This window comes from Rhynchophorus ferrugineus, unplaced genomic scaffold, assembly GCF_030347505.1.
Source record: "Rhynchophorus ferrugineus isolate W39M unplaced genomic scaffold, kcgeb_rfMv2 rfM4, whole genome shotgun sequence".
NCBI classification, from domain to species: domain Eukaryota; kingdom Metazoa; phylum Arthropoda; class Insecta; order Coleoptera; family Curculionidae; genus Rhynchophorus; species Rhynchophorus ferrugineus.
The window spans coordinates 38,589,477-38,612,480 of NW_027472583.1; the positions used below are offsets into that span (position 1 = coordinate 38,589,477).

General features: G+C 31.7%; 1 protein-coding gene across 1 annotated transcript in view; it reads left to right on the top strand.

Annotated features, from left to right (window-relative positions):
- The window catches only part of LOC143196415 (RNA/RNP complex-1-interacting phosphatase), a 166,477-nt gene that overhangs the window by 73,798 nt on the left and 69,675 nt on the right, over positions 1-23,004 (top strand). Inside the window, exons 4-5 of the mRNA XM_076404082.1 lie at positions 3,915-4,002; positions 14,570-14,655. Coding sequence (XP_076260197.1) covers positions 3,915-4,002; positions 14,570-14,655 — 174 coding nt within the window. The remainder of the gene's footprint in view (positions 1-3,914; positions 4,003-14,569; positions 14,656-23,004) is intronic.

Genomic DNA, 23,004 nt, shown 5'->3' on the forward strand with positions numbered 1-23,004 from the left:
GTTGAATTATTTCATAGCGATGTTACGATGTTTCCGCTGTTTCCTTCGGCAATCTATTTCACACAGAATAGTTATTATTGAGGGAACATTTTAGTATGTTTTTATTTTAAAGGCGTATAACAGTAATTGAACTTATATAAATCTCGGATTTTGTGTCCAATAAATGTTATTTTGGGAAGCTTTTTTGTACGTTCTAAAACTTGTGATCTTGATTTGACAAGATAAGAAATAGCAGCCGACGAGACTCACTGATGAGGAATTGGAGGAATTTCTTCAATATTTACATAAATCATTGGGAATTAACACATCAACAATAAAAAAAGCCATGAATGACTTAGGAGATATCAACAAGGAAGACGGTTGGCTTCCTTGTGATTCTAAGAATTTTTCGATTTGGGAATTGCTTTAAAAAACGATTTAAATTTTTACATCGTCATAATTATGACCACTAATTAATGTCAATGTCAATTGCAAGGTAAACTATTTTCGGGGCCCTAACCTTATGTATGTTCCGCTTTTACTAGGATCAAAAGAGCGTAAAGCGATCAAAAGTATGATAAACTGCGATAATTAAATTAAGCCATAACCAGGTTGATACCTATTACGGATGATACGCTTGGACCGTACATAGAAAGAAAATCGACCGAAATACTCCAAAAAGTTATATCAAAATATTTTTCAGCATGACAGTGTTAATCATCCGGCTTCAAAACTGTTCAAAAAATATTAGTGATCAATACACCATACGACATTGCAAAAGAACGGACTGCATTTAAAAAAGAGCAGGTCTTTCGACCTCAGAACCGTCCATTTAATAAAATATTTTTAACAAAAAAAAATGAACCGACTTCAAAAAATAAATATGGAACTCACTAAAAAGTTTTGAAAAAAATAATCAAACTTAGGTAGGTAATTGTTAATATAATATTGTAAATATATAATAATATAATATTGTAGTATTGTAAATATTGTAAACAGATAAATAGGTAGGTATTAAGCTAAATTGTGTGTATATTGTGGAATATCAAATACGAGTAGTAGATAGGTTTAATAATTTTTTGTTTATTTTTATTTAGTTATTACAACATTTATTATGTACACACTTTATTTTAAAACGCCCTTTTTGTGTTAATATTCTAAGTTTGATAATTTTTTACATTTTAGTGAGTTCCTTATTTATTTTTTGAAGCCAGTTCAATTTTTTTGGTAAACATATTTCGTTTCTCTCTTTTTAGTGTTGGATATTTACTCAATAAATTACGCAGTTATTTTATTAAGTATTATAATGGATAACCCAAGTAAAAGTACAGTCGATATGAGGAAAAATAGGAATAAAAAACAATGATTGAAAATAAGGAACGTTTCAGGCCTTGGGGTTCGCTACCTTATCTAGGTGATTTGTCAAATGTTCCAATCAAACTAGAAAAAAAAGCTGCTGCCCCGTTGGGAATTGAACCCGCGATCCCCGCGTTTGAGCTTAACGTTCTAACCATTACACCATAGAAACAGTTGGCTACAATGTTTTTACGACTTCTTGTATGATATGGTTAGTTCTTAAAAAGCAAACTGAATGGCTTTTGCACTGAACTAATTCCGATTTTTCGTCACATCGAACTAACATTGTACGAATCTTTGAAATTTGAGGTTTTTTCCTCGATTCCCCTCTGCTTCCCGTTGGATCGTGACTTGGTTCCAACGGGACTACCTCGGAAATGCACTCTTTCGAACAAAAAAAGAATTTTGAACATCGGTCCGTAATTGACGGAGAAATCGGCGAACATACATTAAAAAATATACATTTATTTTTTAATAATATTTTTATATAATTATACATTACTAATATAAATATTAATTTCTAATTAATTTTTTTTTTATAAATACTATAAATCAATGCCAACACTTCAAAAAGTTCATTTTAGTTCTATTTCAGTGACAGTATGTATTGTGCTAGTTTTTAGTATGTACTGTATGAGAATTTTGAACTGGACAGGAATGAAAACATATTTTTACTTTACTGAATTATAATTTGATGAACGAATTTTATTTCAAAAATTATAAGCGGCGATTTATTGAGTCCATTAAGGCACTAATAACACTACCGATGGTTGGTATTTTAATATAAAGGAAAGTTTATAATTTAAATACTGAACGCAGACACATGGAAACGTGTAATATAATTAACACCGTTGTACTATTTCCTCTGCCGCTCAACATAACGCCTCCTTGCTGAAGAAAACGACCAAAGGTAGTCCTTGCTTGTAGCCCCTTCTAATCGCTAGCTATCGATAGGTTACCTTTGTTCGCCAGTACACTCTTAATGATCTTCTGAAGTGCCACGTTTTTAAGCTTTAACATTCGCAAATTGCAACAGCCCACATAAAGGAGCTACTGTAGTGTTTCTTTAATCTTCGTAGTTTTAAAAAATATAAGAAATGTTGGGAGTAACTTCGTAGCTCCAACTCACCCTATCTTCTTCCTTCCTCATATCTCCTTCAAAAGGAACAGCGTTATTATTTCCCCGAGGTAATCTTGCTGACTGCGTCAATTTCGTTTCGTGCGGGTATAAGAACACATTTTAATTTACTTAAACAATTTTATTTCAAAAATATTACGTACTTGTATGTTCTTTAATTATTTTAAGAACGCCGTTATCAAGAAAAATTGGTTTGGTTTGGTATTGTTCGTCTTTTTTTACAATAATTCAACACTAACTCCTTGATGTGCAGTAATTGCAATTTAATTCGGTTTTAGCAGCTCATAATATATACTTTGATGATCGCACCATATGAATAGAAATATTTTATGATCATTAATATTGCGCTTCGGTATCGATGTGAATGGTTCTATCCTAGGTGACTGATACCTTTTACTTCGCGCTGTAATTATCATAGTAGATGCGGTATATATTACCAGCCGTAAAACTCACGTTCACCTTATACTCACTCACTCACTACCGAGCTTTTCTTCTTTTATCTGGCAGGTAATAACCGCGATAGTGAGTTCGTGTGATAGTCATTTATATGAATATTGTCCGCAGATTGTGTGAGAGTTTGAGCTGGGTTCGTAAGTTTTAGGGCGTTCTTTGTCATTGTCGTCTAAATAATTACTTTTAAATGGTTAAAACCAAATCTGACCTATTATGGAGCAACATCACTAAGTTTAAAATAGACTTAAGTCTAAGAAGTCATAAAATAAGTGTCACAAGTCGGAAATATTCAGTGCCTCATGGTTATCGCTTGTATATACTAAATAAATCAGTAATACTATATGGAAAACTACAATTCTATACTTTTACTATATAATTACTATTGTATGTAGAGTAATGTCAAAATCGTTTAACACTTCTTTGCATTCAGAGTTTTTCACCTTTTGCGTTGTCACCATTACATATCCTTGATTAGTATAGATGCAAGCACCTAATGAGATGGGGAAACTTGTTGGATCTACTCAGGAACTAAAATTATATTATTGATTTATTTGTATTTTAATATAAACGGGAGATTATAATATAACAGAATATAATATAGATTACCAGCCACTCTTTAAAAAGGACTATCTTCTATGTGAATAATTAAGAAATACATAAATACATCTGGGGTGAGTTGTAAATCGAAAAGTGAAAATATTTTTTCGTGGTATATAACTTTGATAATATTTAATGCTTCTCAGAATTGAGGGTATTTTTACAGTTTTATAGTATATTATCAAAACGTTCACTATAATAATTTTTAAGACATTTACATAAGTTGTTACATCATGTTTGTTATACATCATACATCTGCTATTAAAAAACATCTTTTAAATATCAATATTAATACTAATCGAATATGTATTCCATAATAACTTTCATATTTCAACAATTCATTATTCTATTCAATTTATTTTTTAGTTATATATTTTTTATTTATTTATAGGTTTACACCAGATATGCTTTTGAAGCAAGAACCCCGTATTAAGGCAGTTATTGATCTTACGAATACGCATCGTTATTACAATGGCAAGGTAAGTTATTTTCTATGAATTGTTTCATTATAGTCTAAATGATAATTACTATTAAATATTACTTATAAATTTGCAATTTTTATTAGATTACATTATTTACATTAATAATTGAGTTCTTATTATTTATGTAAGTGAAAGAAAATTAACAACTTAATTATATTAATTATTATTAAGAACTTTTATTTTATTATTTAAACATTATCATGTAAGACGAGTTTGAAGAACGAAGTGAAGAAGTGAATGAAGTACTGTCCTTCTCATTTATTCATGCGAATATCAATAGTTTTAAAATAAATGAACCGGTTTTTTTTCTGATGAGAGCTGACTATATATTGAAAGAAATGATAATCTGAAGTTGTAGTGTCTGTTATAAAGATATCATAGTTGCATCCCAATAAGTCCTAAAATATTTTAAGTAACTTTTAACATATTGAAGAGCTTAGTATGGTTACGCTACATAATTTATTGCGATATATATTTATATCATAATTATTCTCGTAATTGCTATCGATAGTGACATCGATTAATTTCAAAACTCATAATATTTCTTTTTCATAGAATATATAAAGTATATATTCACAAATGATTTCTTGTTTTTGACTAAAATCGGATCTTGAAATTTCCACTGTTATTTTCTCTAAAACATTCTGCAAATCATCTAGCTAGAAAAATTTGATATTTTCGATCTAGTTAAATAAATATATTATATAATAAAAATCATATGGAACCTACATGTTTAAATCTATATATTTTATTACTGTTTTTATTACTCAGATAGATTATCTTTCAGGGCAAGTATAATATGACAATCCCTCTAATATATTTCTAAGGAACGAACCTTTTTGATATTCTATTTGTGCTATTTTTTAAAAGTAATTCTACAACTTTAGTATTATTGTGTTGAATTTTAGTGATAAAATAATATACTGCTTACTTAGAAGTCTTACGTTGTCCCGAACTGCTGTACATACAAGAGTTGCTTTGGTTTGCTTTTCAACGATGCGTGAGATCATTCTTTATAAAATACTTTAAAAATTAGGAAGATATTAAAAGATTGCTTCAGAAGGTCACTTTGAATTATTGCGATTTTTTTAAACTGGCATCTATGAACTGTGAGAGTTATGGAAATTAGTCGATCCAATAAAACGGTGAACTGCCGTCATCTAATTTCACGTCAAAACGTCGCAACGTTGCCGAATTTAACTTTGACTTTACGTTTATTTTCGCTTTGATATAAACAACATTCTAATATAAATAAAATAATGTAACAAAAGTGTTATGAAATATATTTAATTTTAACATTATAGTAAAATATACTGCGTATATCGAACGACTTAAATTACAATTAATTAAATAACCACAATAGTTTATAGGTTAGAGTTATTGTTAGAGTTATTTTATTATGTTTACATTGAACTTTTTTTCAAGCGACCTATGGTATCCCTTGGAGTCCTAATCCACCTAATTCAATAATAAGTAATAGTTTAAAATACTTCACACTTTAACAATTTATCACTAGAAGCAGTTACCAGAACTTAATTTATCTTTAGCAGCGATTCTTTAATTACTTGTTGGGATCTTTATGTTAGATTCCTGTTTCTAGCATGAATAATGGACATGCAATTGTTAAAAAATATTATGATTAGCAAAATATAATGAAATGTTCTTCTATCAACTTTTGCCAAAGGTCGCCTAATGTTCCATTTTGAAATATTTGTTTATATGCAAATTGAAATAATAAATTTTCCTTAATTTCATTATATGCTCTTAAAAAATGTATTCTATTAAAAGCAAGGTCTGGAAGTTCCATTAGACCTCTTCGTGGGTGATCTTTACACTATTTAAATCCTACGTTTCCTACAGTATATGAAGGGATGATTTATATCTCTCAACGAGCTACATATCTCAAGTTTTCAATACATGCTTTCCAGACTAATAGTACGTAACAGTACATTATCTCTGAAATAATTGTATTACATAAATTGAACACAACAAAACAAAATTATATTGTTTTCTTTTTTTTTTGAGATTTTAAAGACAGTGTCTATGCTAATATTCAGTGCAACTGCAACACCATAAAAATATTTCCAATAAAATGTCCAGAAGAAGACTTACTATTTATTGGCTTAGGTAGCAATCGGAAATCAGAGTATTCACAAATATTAAGCAACGATTTGAAATTTATTAAAATAGGCAACGCGCCAAAACAACGTTTGTCGACTTTATAACCTCTATATGAAACATATAACAATTTAGGAAATTAACAATTTACAAATATTAATTTAGGATAAAGGAATTGTTTTAATTCCAATATGTGATTATTGCTTTAGGAGATTTAATGGCGAACACATGCGTTTTAATAATCTGATATACGTAAAATATTATACATAAGTCATGTATATATCTTTCGAGAAATAGGTGCTATCAGAATAACGCACTTGTGAGGGTATGATTCATTATTGTAACAACATGAACAACATCAGATAATTTTTTACTTAATATTTAGTATCGCTATTGTTTTGTTAAAGTAATCTAATTAAAAAGAGAAATTACGTACCACTATTAAAGCACACTTTAAATACAAAGTGAGCTGAATTTCTCATGATCTGATAGAAAGAAATATCAAAAAACCTTGTAATCAGTCAAATATAAAAAGCAAGGAACTGGTCAATAGAAAACTGTCAAGAATAAATGTTAGATGCATGTATTTTGATTAGCGATTAAAAATTTACTATTAATCTAAACCACTTAAGATAATGGCAACATTTTCAACTACATATTTCAAATGTATTCTTGGTAAAGGTTTACTCGATCGCAATTAGTATACGATTTTAAATTACTCTTGGCACATATTTGAACGTTTACATTATTTTTGACATATGTGTAATTATTTTTCGATTGGATGAGCTTACTAAAAATACCTAAATTTGTATGGAATATAAATAGTGATACAGTGCCTTGCGGACAAAATATCTGTAATAATTAAGACATATATTGTTATATATATCTCTATATTTTTAGTAAGAAAATCAATTTTCTAACGAACCCATAAGTTCTTGATAACGCACAATAATGTCGATTCTTATGACACCGAAAATTCACGATAAAAATCTTCCCTGGACTTCTTTAAATATTGCAAAACCAAAATTAGCCAAATCGGTCCAGTCATTCTCGAGTTTTACATATACTCGTAAAGGCTTGAATTAAAAAAATCACATCAATGGTTATTAATCTCACACGAAATAGTGAATCAAATCCTCATTCATAACCTCAAATTAATAAACACGAATAGTTCATTAGGACTATCGACAGGCTATCAGCGAGCAGCGAGGATCATTGACTAGAATGAAATGGAGACCGTTGGCTAAGCCGCAGCTGAAATCGTTAATCCAACTATATTACCCCAATAATTACGTGAATTAATTTAAATAAATGCCTGAAATCGAACGATCGAAATCACTTAATATTTGAATAAAATGGGCCCCGAACGTCAGTCGTCTAATCGATAGGCCGTATTGTTATATAATAGCGACGCCGGTTTCCAACTAAACAAATTGATAGCGAGTGATACGCCCGAACATTTATAATAATAGGTTTATAAGTTAATATAAACGGTTCTATTTTGTATTCTTGAGACAATTCAGCTGCGGTTTGATACTTGGGCGTTGAAATATTTAATGTGCGTTGCTGTGGAACCACGTAACATATTTTTCTTTCGTTAGTTTTAGTAAATATCAAGATTATATCCTTGTTGAACGAGAATAAGGTATGAATGAGCAATTATATTAGTTTAGTATTGAATTAGTTTTATAGAATATTTTTTACATATGAAGTTTTATCTTTAAAAATAGGTACAATGTATTTTATTCAAAGTATTGTATAGCGATAGCCGCTACTTGTTCCCATATTTCCGGCAATTTACGGTTCCATCTGGAAAGACCCATTTCTTGGCATCTTCGTAAAAGTGAAGCGCTACTCAGGCAGATCACGACTAGCATGACACTAATATGTCAGAGTTAGCAGTAATCAGAAGAAGGAACGTCTAGAGAATATGGCGGGTGGGGTAGCAATTTCCATTGTAGTGTTTCAAAGTAGGTTTTCACCTGTTTTTCGATATGTGGTCGAGCATCGTCGTGCTGAAGAATAATATTGATGTGCGTTTGCTCATATTGCGGCGGTTTATCGCGCAGTGGTCGTCCCAAACGCATCAATTGTAGTCGAGGGCGATACCCATCATCGAATAATGACTTAAACTTCTTGTATCCTATCTGTTTTTGCTGACCAGAATGCTGTTTGTATTCGAAGGATACGTTACACCACAACGTCTCCGGTTTTGGCCCATGCGCATATTGGCCCCATTTAATTTTAAAACAGAGAATAATCCGACTTTGGTGCATGCGTATATGCAGCTTTATTTACTTATTTTTTTATCTTGATTGTTAGATTTAATGTCGAATACATTAAGCAGGTAAATAGGTTCATGTGGTAAATAAAAATGGCAAAATTTTGGAAATAACACATTTTATTTAAAAAGGTATTGAATAAAATTAAATAATAAAAATAATTTTTATATGCCTTTCTATTTTTATAAAGGCGCCATATTTAAATAAATTTACATATTAGCACAATTAATAAGAATTTCAAGAACCATATAAATAAACATTACCATAAAAAAGACCAAACACAGCCAATATAGTTAAAACGAAAAAGCCACCACTATATATGAAAGCAGTTAAATTTTCTTAAAAATCTTCAAATATTATCGCTACTATTCTTGATCCCCAAACTCCATTAATGAATTGACTAGCTCGAGATTTCGATTAACATATTGTACATTTACTAGCCTAAAACGAATGGATGATCATATCTTTACACTTAAAAAAATCCCATTTACGTCATTATTTTTACAAATCAATAATTTATTTACCTACACTCTTATATAATAATGCGTTGTATTTTCCTTGTCATTAGATCATTAGGGTGTCGTTGGTAGTTTTATATTTTGTTTCTTTGATACAGGTCTACTTTTATTAGAAAACTGAATTATTTCAAAGTATCACTGTATAGTGTTCTTAACATCTTAGCAAAATGCTGTCTAATTTCTTCTTCTCTGATTCTCTGAATTTCACATACTTCGGATTTTACTCTCAACAGATTCTAGCTACATTAGCTATAAAATAAAACTTAAATCATTACTAAAATATGTTATGTTTAAAATAAATGTCTAATTATTATCAGTTTTTGCTACTATTCTTGATGGACAAAACTCATTAATGACTTGATTACTTCCAACACAACAAGAATCATTTTCTTCTCTGTTCTTGTTATCATTAAATTTCGGCTTATGTTGATACCTATTCCAGGTTGTTGAAAATGAAGTATTATAAATTTGGCAGCTAAAATTCCCGCTATAAATAAAATTGATGTTGTTTGGATTTTATAACTTTTAAAAATTTAACCTTACATTCTGAACTTACCCTTGTTCTTTCATATTTTAAAACTAATATATGTTAGACCACCAGGAATAACACAACAATTTCTTTATTATTACTATAGGATTATTAATGTAACACAAAATTTAAATATTCTAGATTTTGTTGTTGTTTCGATGTGATCGACCGTACCGATCGACCCGAAAAGAATGGGCGGCCATTATTTATTCATTTGTATATTATAGACTCATCAGCCTCCGAGACTATTTAGGGTCTGTTTACAGATATACAATATACAACATATTTACAATATCAGTCAAAGTATATAAGGTTATTACAAGTATGTTGCAAGATGACAAGTTAAATATGTAAAAGCATATAGACACATGGATATTTGAATGCTACAGTATAATGGCCGCAAAACCCATGACAGGGATAAGGTAAGATACAAAAAATTCAGATGCACACTATTATATTTCTAGTACTAGTCCTGTTACGGTTAGAAAATTAATCAGTTTGTCCAGGTTCTCCAGCCTATGGCCTGGTCAATCGTTAGGTTAATCAACCGTCTTTGCGAGTTGTATGTTCAGCATTCGATTAGTATATGTTTGGTTCACAGTGAGGAAGCGCATTCGACGCACGTTGATAGACTTCCTTCTTTAATGAGAAACTCATGGGCCAGCTTGCAGTGTTTTCTGAGACGCTAGAATATGCTTAAATTGCGCCTGCTGATGTGAGTGTCGCTAAGGCGATAATACTCTTTTTCCACCTCCCAAAGCTTGTTGTTTTTTGTTAGTCCCATCTGAGTTGGTCTAGATGTCTAAAGATTCTAGTAGAGTGGCAACCCAGAGTAAGAAAGGAGCCACATAAAGGAAATAGTTTTGCCGCTCCTTTCCAATTTAGAGTTTAGTTCACGGATAAGCACTCCTAACGGGTGTAGAGGTAGATATGATTGGAGGTACTTTAAGGAGCTCAGTGAATCGGAGGCGATAACTAATCGTTTGTCTTGCATATCTTGTACTGCCGTCACTACTACACTCGATGAAACGGAGAGCCTGAAGTGTCCTTCCGACATCACCGATGTAAATGCTGCTCCCATATAGTCGTCGCTCTTGGAACCGTTCGACAATATGAAAAGGTGTTCGGGATATTTCTCAGTTTTATATTGAATTGGGTGCTCATACTGCCCGTAAGAACTATCCTTTGGTAGGCCAGAAAAGCAATTCGGGACGGCCCTTAGAAAAGGAAGACAATATAGATTATTCTTTTCTATGGCTTATTCTGTGCAGGAGAGTGCGTATGCGTCAAATCCGGAGATGGTGTGGTGTAATGTATCCTTTAATTTTAGTATTATAACATGTTGAAACCAGTATTCACATGTTGAAATCGATGGGGCATGGTTACATTTGATTACCTTCAGCCGTCTTTTTTTTTAATTGAAGTAAAGAAATAAAATTTCCCACAAATGCGATTTATGTTTCATAAATTCAGACATTTTCAACGCACTGAAAAATGAAGCAAAATCTGTCAGGCTTATATATATTATTATTATTATATATATTATTTATTAGGCTATTTTATTATTTATTTTAGACTTATTATATATATATATATATATATATATATATATATATATATATATATATATATATATATATATATATATATGAGAAAAAAATACACATTTTGTATTGCTATATTTTTCCGGCTATAGGGAAAATGTTTTTTTAGATTTGTTTAACCACAATTATGAAATTTTTTTATGTTTATGTTCTTTATTGTTCTCCATTTTTGACAGATATTCTTTTTGAAAAATAACTATTATTAAAAATTAACAGCTGCTTTTATGTTTGCATGCGTTAATTTATTTATATTTGGGATTTTCTTAAAATATTAAATTTAGTTGACGTCTTAATTGCAAAAATTCCATTTGTTATGTGATGTAATTGTGATATGATAACTCTTTCTATAGTACTATTGCATTTTTTAAAAACATTTTGCAATATTGCAAAATCTTTAAAAGTTGAAAGTGATGGAATGATATAGGCCTTCACTATTTTTATTCGCCAGATAACGTTCCCTTCGATTATATGTTTCGATCGATGTCATTGATATTGGTTAACAGCTTTCGAAGAAGGATTATCTCGTGGAGAGTACTAAATGGTCGACTTTACTGTGGCATAAAAATGTAAGATTGAAAATTAGGAAATAAAAACTTAAACGGATTTTTTCTCTCCAAGTTTATGCTCCTTAGACTCACTAGCATTATGCTAAACTATTTTGCAGCGGCTTTACATTCGACTTGCTCCAAAATCTACTCAACAAACCTAAAGAAGAAACCTAGGAACAAGATACTATAATTATTAAACCAATCCAAAAATACGATTTTTACGAGAATATTGGACATAGCGTGTACGAATAATAATTAAAAAAAAAAAAAGAAAATATGAGTGTAATAACGTTGGAGAATATGGAACAATATAGTTACTTACTGTTATATCAACAAAACATGCTGTAGATGGCGATTATGTGGTAGCGCTCCCATCTCAAACATATTCAGAACTAATTGGTTGATCTGGAAGTGTATGACGGCAGGACCTATAGCAATATAGCCTAAACCTTTTTATTCTCCTCTATATTATACAGGCCAACATTTAATGCATATTTATAAACGAGATGAATAAACTAGATAAATAAACAGTTTAGAAAGTTTTTCTTATATTGCTCTATTCATAATTAATATGGTATACTATATATATATTCATAATATGATACGGCGCCGGTGTATCATGACAGCTCCCGATCATTAGCAGAAATGGTCAAGGCAATTGTATTTAACTGTACCCTTGATCGTTGTAATAGGTGGTTTTTGTTTGACCCACAAAATGAGTTTAATACTTTTAACACCTTTAACATAACCTTTATTTTTAATGATTGTTTTATACATGAGATATGTAAATAAATCTGTTGTACAAGGCTTGTTGTAACAACATATGCTTTGGAATACGAGTCAACAAATGAAGTTTCTCATTATCAACATCATTAACTGAATATTGATTTTGTTAAAATAAAGAACATTAATATTTGCCTTACAAGAATGTAATGTCAGTAATTGTAATGCTAAAATTATTTGGTAAATATTTTGTAAATTTCTTTATTATATCCAGGAATATTGTTTAGAGCTCTGAGTTTTTTCGTATATATAAGCTGGAGAATCTGTTTCTTTTTGATAATATTAATGAGACTATCACTGTAATTATTTGTGTTAGGTGATTCTTAATTGCATAAGTAAATATAGTTAAATAATAGCCAATGATTTGACATTAGTCCGAGTTAAGATTTTTTGGATAATATACATGTTAATCTATGTTCAATGATCTTTCAGTGTACGGCTTGGAACACCCTGAGCAACTGAGCAAGACACGCGATGTTTTTGTCCCAATTTCAATATTACAGGATAAGAACTTTCTCATATTTGCCAAGAAACCAATCGCTTGATATTAAGTCAAGTTGTCAAGTCGTAAGTCAAATCTTTCGATTAACCAATACAGTTATGTTCGTTTGAACCTGATCTGTTGGTTGCCACTTATTCTTTCTCTATAGCTCTAGGCACAGATACATCTTTTGCTATAATAACTGTGTCGTCGGCAACACGATACGGTTGTTGTTCCAGGCAATGTTTCTTTTGTGGTTGGGATATCAGCAGTGTAGAGAAGTACAGGATAGAGAACATCAAACACACTACCGTGCGGAACTCCAGCGGAAGTAGACTGAAGTAGATGTTGAAAATTCCCCTTCGTACGAAGTTATTTAAAAAGATATAACTCTAACAATTGACAATAATTCGGTGGTAATGATTTTCTCATTTTGTGGGTTAGTTTCAAATGTTATCTCCAGACAGATGCACGTAAGACGTCCAGGAATACTTCAGGGCAATACTTTTTTTCTTTAAGCGCCTTCTCTATAAGCACTTTGAGGTAGCAGTTTACCTTTATTATATAAATAGGTCATTCGTAGTATCATTTAATCCATTTACTTAAGTATATTTAAGTTACCTCATGTCTTCAGTGGGTATGTTATAGTTTAACTAGATTTCTTTATCTTATAAAATGTGTTAGTAATTGACCTGATTCCTAAATATAATAAAGGTATTTCAACCCGATTTCTTTCACAGTGGTTTCTTAATCTCATAAGGCAGCTAACAACCAATAAACATAATGTAAACATTTTGTTTATCATAATTTTCAGCATGTCTACTTTTATTCATAAGAACTACTCACATTTAAGGCAAGCGCGTCTGCTTATCAATTTAGTTATTTCAGTAGATTTTTTGCTAAGAATTTAAAAAATGTCTATTCAATATATATATATATATATATATATATATATATATATATATATATATATATATATATATATATATATATATGTGTGTGCGCGTGTGTGTGTGTGTGTGTGTATGTATAGGCGAAAAAGCTAAATCTATTTTAATTATTAAATTTAATTTGTCTTTAATTTCACAATTCTTTGTCTGAATGTCAAAATGTATTTTAATTGGCAAGCAAAAGAATCGCTGAATTTTACACAAAGATATGTTTTGATTCATTATGGATATTAGAATAGGTATTTATGTAGAATAGATATATCCGTATTTATTTAAAAAATTACAAAACTTTCCAGTAAGGTTTCAATTTCAACGATATAAACCGTTTTTTGAATATTATAGTTTTATATGCTGTAAAATGTTACTGAATATTTTAGTTTAGCCAGTTATTACCCATTAAGTATTCAACAAAAATTTTCTTTTTTTTATTTGTATTGATTCTCGATTATTTAATTTTGATTATATTCCATCGTAACTATTCTCTGGGGATTAAAAAGGACAAAAGAACTTGGAGAAGCTAAGAAAGATTCTGCATAGCTGGTAGAAATTTAATTTTATATTAATTCAGTTTAGGGCAGTTTCCAAGTATACAGAGTGTTTTTTTGTGTTATTATTCCTATTTTAATTAACAGAAATGTTGGATCTAATTTTTTAAGCAATACGTTTTTGGTTATATCTATCGTTAAATCATATAAGTTGTATGGAATAGGTAGTTTAATTATTTTATTTTTTTCAATTTAATAATTTTCAGGCAGCTTTCGAATCAAATGGTGTACAATATGTTAAAATTATGTTACAAGGACATGGAACTCTTCCAACAAGAAGTCAAATTGACCAGTAAGTAGTTTTTTATATATACTTTCATCTAGGTAACAGTAAAAATAAAAAAATCAAAAGTAAATTTAAAATACTTTCATTTATTAAATTTAAATGATATTAAATTCAAAAGGTGCTATCCACTTTGATAGCAACTTATGTTAAAAGTTGCAGGTATAATTTTAAATAAGAGTTGATATTCCCAATTCAGTTCCCAGATCTCCATAATATATCTTAATCCACTAGTTTTACTTTCATCAGTATTTTTTAGGAAACAAGAATTAGCAGTTTTACCAGATGTATCGGAAAGTCATTACCGGTTATTCTAACAGATGTCATTAGGCTTAAGTATGCAATGTTATGATTTCACACATATATCATTTTATTCTACTGACATCAAGCTTCAAAGCCATACATGTTATATTTTGCGAAAGCAATGTCATCATTGATTTATACTTCTTTGAAAATATCAAATTTCCTTCCCAAAAACGTGTATTACTTTTCCTATTTAATCAAAAGAAGAAATCATTGATAGTAGTCGTTTCTTGGTAGAAACTTGCACTAGCATGCTCTAACCCAACATGTGAGGCATGGTTTCGAAAATTGAAAAGTGGTGACTACTATGTGCAAGACACAGAAAGTCCTGGTGGACGGAAACAATTTGAAGATGCGAAATTGCAAGAATTGTTGGATGAAATCCTGACCCAAACGGAAAAACAATTTGCAGGAGCGTTAAATGTGGCCCAAGAAACGATTAGCGATCTATAGCGGAAGTTATATATGCACCGAATAGTGGCACATGATTAAAAGGGGATTTTTTTAAACTCTTATCACCTAGAGAAACCACCCAAAACGTTGCAAGACTTACATAAAATTATAAATGTAACATGTTTAATAAATTTTATTTTTGATAGTATAAATGTTATTGTCATTCTATTTTTCGATTGTTTGACTATTGACCCGAGAGAGCTTTAACACAAGTTAAGGATCTCAATAGCACTGGGTGCAATATTTTGGCTGAAATTTTGTTTTTTTGTGTACTTGTTATTTGCAGATTAGCATATCAACTAACACATGTTAATGCTGACTTAAGTGAAACTAGATGTTGAGAGTTGTATCGATAGTTCCAGGATGCCAAATTTGGTATATGAAGATGTGAAATTAGAAGTTTACAAGTTTATAATTAAGACCAACTTAAACCGGACTAATCCATGATGGGAAATCGATATGACTTAAGATTAATGATATATTTGAGACTAGTGTTAGTTATCGCAAACTGTCGTTACAGAAGTAAAAGTAACAAGTTTTATCTGCATAAAAACGTTGCTATCGAAAGCTGTATGCATCACACCTCCACGCAGCTTTTTCTGGCTTCCAGTTATTCTGGTTGCCATTCAGTCGAGTTAACTCAGTTTTTTCACCATCTATTATTTTTTTGACACTTATAGTAGCGTGTCTATTATATAAGAGTATGTATTATTCACCTTGTTTTGTTTATTTTTTTTCATTTTTAATTTTCTTCCATCACATTCTTTAATATCTCTTACATCTTGTTTCGCGTTGGTAATCAGTTCAGTGTCTGTTTATTGTTTAATTTTTTTATGGGGTCGTAATTTTTAGCTTCATTTGCTCTATCTTCTGATTCATTTGGTGTCTGCATTACTTGTTTGATGGACCATACTTTAAATAAAGTTAATTACAATGATTTTGCTAAACAAAAGTTATAAAATAAACTCTCAAGATTTTTTTGTACAACCTATAATTTATTTGTTTGTGATGATCATCAATCCACAGGCGCTCGGGGAGAGTCTCTACTTCTTATCCAATACGCTGAGGTCTTCAACTGTGCTCTGTTTGACACATAATAAAGGAATGACTTTATTTATAACATGATCTCGAAGAGAAACAATTAGAATTTACCTGACTGTGAATCAGTGGAGAAACACCTCTTCTAAACGAACACCGGCTCGAACATTAATTGAATTTCGAAAACTTGATTGACAGTTAGTGGGACAAACGAAAGGCGCATCAAGAATTTTAACAACTTTTAAGGGAACATATTAAATATAACTAATAATCGAATGACTTAAAACTACAATTAGTTATACAGTTATAATAGTTTGTAGGTTAGGGTTGTGTTTTGTTACTTTTACATTGAATTATTTTCCACAATATGTATGAGTTAGACTTTTAGACGCGCTTTTATGTAGTGGTATGCGCTAGAGGGCTAATCCACCTAATTAACAATTGTATATACAAGTAATATAATGCATTTTTCATATCTGAAAAACAGCTAGTGTCCTTTCTCTCCTCAAACATTTTAATCAAATACTCAGGTATATTCTGAACCCTTACACTTATCAATGCTCATAAATCTTGCATACTCTACAATAAGATTTCCTACAGTATTCGTATATTAATTATATAATCATCATTAGTTGTTCCACTCTCAACACCCTGTCTTGGAAATTGGCAGTATTGAATCATAATCTAACATTCAGAAAGTTTCATTTAAGTGAATAACCAAGCTCTTAATTTCCAATCTAATATTTTTTCAATTTATCGATATCCTCTTCAATGTGTCTGATCCAATTCATCCAAACCTAAGGTGTTATTAGCCATTCCTGTTTTCAGCGTGAAATATAATATACAACACCTCTCAACACCCTGTCTTGGAAATTGGCAGTATTGAATCATAATCTAACATTCAGAAAGTTTCATTTAAGTGAATAACCAAGCTCTTAATTTCCAATCTAATATTTTTTCAATTTATCGATATCCTCTTCAATGTGTCTGATCCAATTCATCCAAACCGAAGGTGTTATTAGCCATTCCTGTTTTCAGCGTGAAATATAATATATCTGCAATGAATTATTAATAAATTTTATGACTAATAATACATAATCAATTGTTATTGCAACATTTACTTTTTCCATCAACTTTTGTTGTCATAACACTATTTTTATTATCATCTTGCTATGAGCTTGTATGAGTTGGTAATATTGGCCCCATTCTGAAATATCCATGTCTCATCTAAATACGTAAATTGAAATAATGAGTCTTTTTTTGATATGCTTTATAAAGCTATATAATTATATGTTTTTAAACGTTTTGTTCTTTTAAAAGCAATATCCGGAAGTTCCGTTTGACTTCGTCGATACTTTTTAAACTAACAGTTTCCTATTTATTTCATTTTAAGACATTTCAGTGACCGTGTCCATATTAATATTCAGTGCAACTGCAACACCGTAAATTATTTTAAATATCTATACAGCAATTTAGTATTTAGCAGTAAAAATGTTTACTTCTCTAGCGAATTATTCTGACAAGAGGAGTATCTCGTTTCTATTTGAAGTAACTAACAAAAGACGCAGTTTGTTCTGTCTGGCTACGATATTTTCAATCAAAATGATAATCAGCAGCGACTTGTAATTCATCACAATAATTCAAGCGTTAAAATAAGGTTTGCCGGTTTGTAACCTGTAGTTATAATAATAATTTGAGAATTTTGCTGACGTCTGACAACCGGGCGACTTTTGCATAGTGAGTTTGTGACATGTTCGAACTTATCAGACAGCATTGTATCTGTTTTTTGCTAGAATAAAATGAGAAGGAAAATATTGTCTGATTTTAAAACGAACTAACAAATTGCAACAGGCAATACCTAAAATATCTTGATGATGTGAGTTTACTGTTTTTTAAAATATACTGTATATACAAGTAAAATAATGCTGATTGTCAGCAAGGGAGTTCTTAATGTTAACGAAATGTTAATATTTCGGTCGGGAACTATGAACTTATGGTAGGTTCCCAACAAAAGCGGTCATATTTCATCCGAGATTTAGGACCTGTTTAGATCACCCAAGTATGAACCTTTCAAGAGGTTTCCCACTGGATACGTTGCTGGGCTGCATATTTCTTAGTTAGTTAAGCGTACACTCTTGTATCGACGGTTTGATGGAGAGTTCATAATTATATCATGTGTTGTCTAATTTGGACTTTTTATTTAAATATACCCTGAAAATATCAGAAGTGGAATTACTCGACAATATATATACGTGTAAGTAAACGATTGACACTTGTGTATTTGTGTCCGAAATGGCGCAATCTTCGACAAATCAACCTCTAAGCTTAGACTCCCAGTTTTTTTACTGCAGCAACAATTGAAATACGTTGAAAGGTGAATTAAAGCATGTAAATCGTAGACATAGCAAAGTAAGCGCTGTAAACATACTAGTAAACTACTAGCTCCAGGCTAGGCTGATTGATAAAGCTAAAATTACTAGCTTCAGGATAGGCTGATTGATAAAATACTAATTTCTAGCTCTAGGCTAGATTGATTGACAAAACAAAAACTACTGGCTTCTGGCTAGGCTGATTTATCAAACAATAACTGCTAGCTCTACGCTAGGCTGAGTGATAAAGTAAAAATTACTAGCTACTGAGCTAGTATTTTTGAGCTAGACCGATTGACAAAACCAAAAAATTGTGGATAGCTTGAGTAAAAAAAAAGAGTAAAAGTAGCTTGAGGATAGGCTATTTGACAAGACTGTAGTTAATAGCTCCAGGCTAGACTGATTGACCAGACAAAAACTACAAGCTCCAGGCTAGACTGATTGAGAAATACTATTATTAGCCCCAAGTTATGTTGAGTTGTAAAGCAAAAATTACTTGCTTCATGCTAGACTGATATATCTTATAGTATTCTTCATTTATTTACAGGATTAATACTTTATGAGTAATCCTACTACTGATATTGCCAGGGTGTATTTAAATAAAAAGTCCATATTAGACAATACAGATATAATTCTGAACTCTCCATCAAATCATCGATATAAGGGAGTAAGCGTAACTAACTAAGAAATACGCGGTCCGGCAGCATATCCTGTGTCAAAGCCTCTTGAAGAGATTGCTTGGCAAGAGAAAAATTAGTAGCTCCATGCTAGGCTGATTGACAAACAATAACTACTAGCTCCAGGCTAGGCTGATCAACAAAACAAAAATTACTAGCTCCAGTCTAGGCTGATTGACCAAATTAAGTCAGCCTAATTTGGAGCTAATAATTTTTGTTTTGTTAATCAACCTTGCCTGCACCTAGTAATTTTCGTTTAGGTCAATGAGCCAGTCAATCCAGGCTAGGCTGATTGATAAATCAAAAACTGCTAGCTCCAGGCTAGACTGATTGGCAGAACAAAAACTACTAGCTCTGGGCTAGGCTGATTGACAAAATAAAAAATACTAGCTCCATGCTAGGCTGATTGACAAAACAATAATTACTAGCTCTAAGCTAGGCTTATTGACAAAATAAAAACTACTAGTTCTGGCTAGACTGATTGACAAAACAATAATTACTAGCTTCAAGCTAGGCTCACTGACAAAACAATTACTACTTACATCAGGCTAGTAGAATCACATCTAGCTAGAAATCAGTAATTGCTACCTGCAGGCTAGGCTGATTGACAAAATAAAAACTATTTGTTGCAGGCTGGACTGATTGACAAAACAAAAATTACAAGCTCCAAGGTAGGCTGACTAACAAAACAATAACTACTAGCACCAGGCTAGGCTGATTGAGAAATCAATAGTTGCTAGCTCCTGGCTAGGTCGATTGTTAAATTATATTACTAGCCCAACGCTAGGCTGGTTGACAGAACAATAACTACTAGCTCCTGGCTAGGCTGATTGAGAAAACAAGTATTACTAGTTGCAGACTGGACTGATTCACAAAACAGAACATTACTAGCTCCGGGGTAGGTTGATTGACAGAACAACTATTAGCTCCAAACTATGCTGATTGACAAAACAATAACTACTAGCTCCAGACTAGGTTGATTGACAAAAAGAAAATTAGTAGCTAGTAGTTATTGTTTTGTCAATCAGTCTAGATTGGAGCTAGTTGTTAGTGTTTCCTCTCGGCTTAAAATTAGGAATATTTTACCAGGTATAAATATTTTCACCGCTTACTTTGCTTTGTCCACTTTTTACCTGCTCTATTCCATCTTTCAACATGTGTCAATTGTTGCTACAGAAAAGTGCAAATAGACAAAACCAAAACTACTAGCTGCAGGCTAGGTTGATCGACAAAACAAAAACTACTAACTCCAAGCTAGACTAATTGACAAAACAATATTAGCTCAATGCTAGGCTGATTGACAAATCAAAAACTACTAGCTCGAGTTTAGACTGATTGACAAAACAAAAATTACTAGCTCCATGCTAGACTGATTGAACAATCGGAAACTACTAGCTTCAGGCTAGGCTGATTGACTAAATAATAACTACTAGCTCCAAGCTAGGCTCATTGACATAATAAAAACTACTAGCTCCATGCTAGGGTGATTGACTAGACAAAAACTACTAGCTCCTGGCTAGACTGATTGACAAAAAAACTACTAGCTCCATGCTAGGGTGATTGACTAGACAAAAACTACTAGCTCCTGGCTAGACTGATTGACAAAACAAAAACTAATAGCTCGAGATTAGGCTGATTGACAAAACAAAAATTACTAACTCTAAACTAGGTTAGTTGACAATACAATAACTACTAGCGCCAGGATATGCCGATTGATAAAACAAAAAATTACTAGCTCCAGGCTAGACTGATTGATAAAATGAAAATTAACCTGTAGGTAGTAGTTATTATTTCGTTAGGCAGTCTAGCTTGGAGCTTGTTGTTAGTGTTTTCTGTCGGGTTAAAACTTGGAGTATTTTCCCAGGTATAAATGTTTTCAGCACGTACCACACTTTATCCACATTTTACCTGCTCTATTTCATGTTTCAACGTGTTTCAATTTTTACTGCAGAAAATAACTGGGTGTCTAAGCTGGTAGGTTGATTTGTCAAAGATTGTGTGTGTGTTGGTAAAGGACGACTATGCGATTTTTCGCTCTTCATTTCGTAGTATTCACTTATTTACACGTATAAGACTTTACGAGTAATCCTACTTCTGTTATTGCCAGGGTGTATTTAAATAAAAAGTCCATGTTAGACAATATTGGATATAATTCTGAAATCTCAAACAAATCATCAATACAGGGGTGTAAACTTAACTAAGAAATACGCGGCCCAGCACCGTATCTCGTGCCAAGGCCACTTGAATAGGTTAATTAACAAAACTAAAATGTCTTGCTCCATGCTAGGCTGATTGAAAAAACTACTAGCTCCTGGCTAGGGTGATTAACAAAATAAAAATTACTAGTTCCAGGCTAAGTTGATTGACAAAACAAAAATTACTAGCTCCAAACTGATTGGCAAAAAAGGCTGATTAACATAACAATAACGATTAGCACCAGGCTAAGCTGATTGATAAATGAATAACTGCTAGTTCCAGGTTAGGCTGATTGACAAAACAGTATCTACTAGCTCCAGACTAGGCTGACTGGCAATACAAAAATTACTGATTGACGAAACAGTAACTACTAGTTCGAGGCTGGGTTGAGTGACGAAACAAAAATTGCTAGCTCCAGGCTAGGCTGATTGACTAAACAAAGAACTACTAGCTTCAGGCTAGGCTGAATGAGAAAATAATAATTACTGGCTCCAGGCTAGGCTGATTTGCAGAACACAAATTACTAGCTCCAGGCTAGGCTGAATGACAAAACGAAATATGCTATCTCCAGTCTAGGCTGATTGACCAAATATTAACTGCTAGCTCTAGTCTAGGCTGATTAACAAAATAAAAATTACTAGCTCCATACTAGGCTGATTTACATAACAGAACCTACTAGCTCCAGGCTAGACTGCTTGACAAAAAAATAACTACTTACACCAGGCTAGGGTGATTGATAAATCAATAATTACTAGTTTCAGGCTGGGCTGATTGACAAACCAAAAACTACTAGCTTCAGGTTAGATTGATTGACAAACTAAAAATTATCAGTTTAGCTCAGGTATAAACGTTTACAACACTTACCTTGCTTTATTGTATCAAATATATTGTATCAATTATAGTATCAAATCGACAAAACAATAATTACTAGCTCTGGGCTAGGCTGATTGACAAAACAATAACTACTAGCTCGAGGCTGGGTTGATTGACATAACAGTAATTACTAGCTCCAGGGTTGGCTGATTGACAAAACAAAATCCGAACATCATGGATCCCTCGATGTCGAACGTAGAGTCAGGATGGACGATTGTCGGTAGATATGGACGTTTGGACGTTTCCCATGACGAGTTGTCCTATTTCATTCCAGAGTGGAGACCTAATTTAAATGTCTAAATGTGAACTTTTTCAAAAGGCTCTGGCACGGGATACGGTGCTGGGTCGCGTATTTTTTAGTTAGTTAAGCGTACATCTTTGTAGCGAAGGTTTGATGGAGAGTTCATAATTATATTGTGTGATGTCTAATTTGGATTTTTTATTTAAAT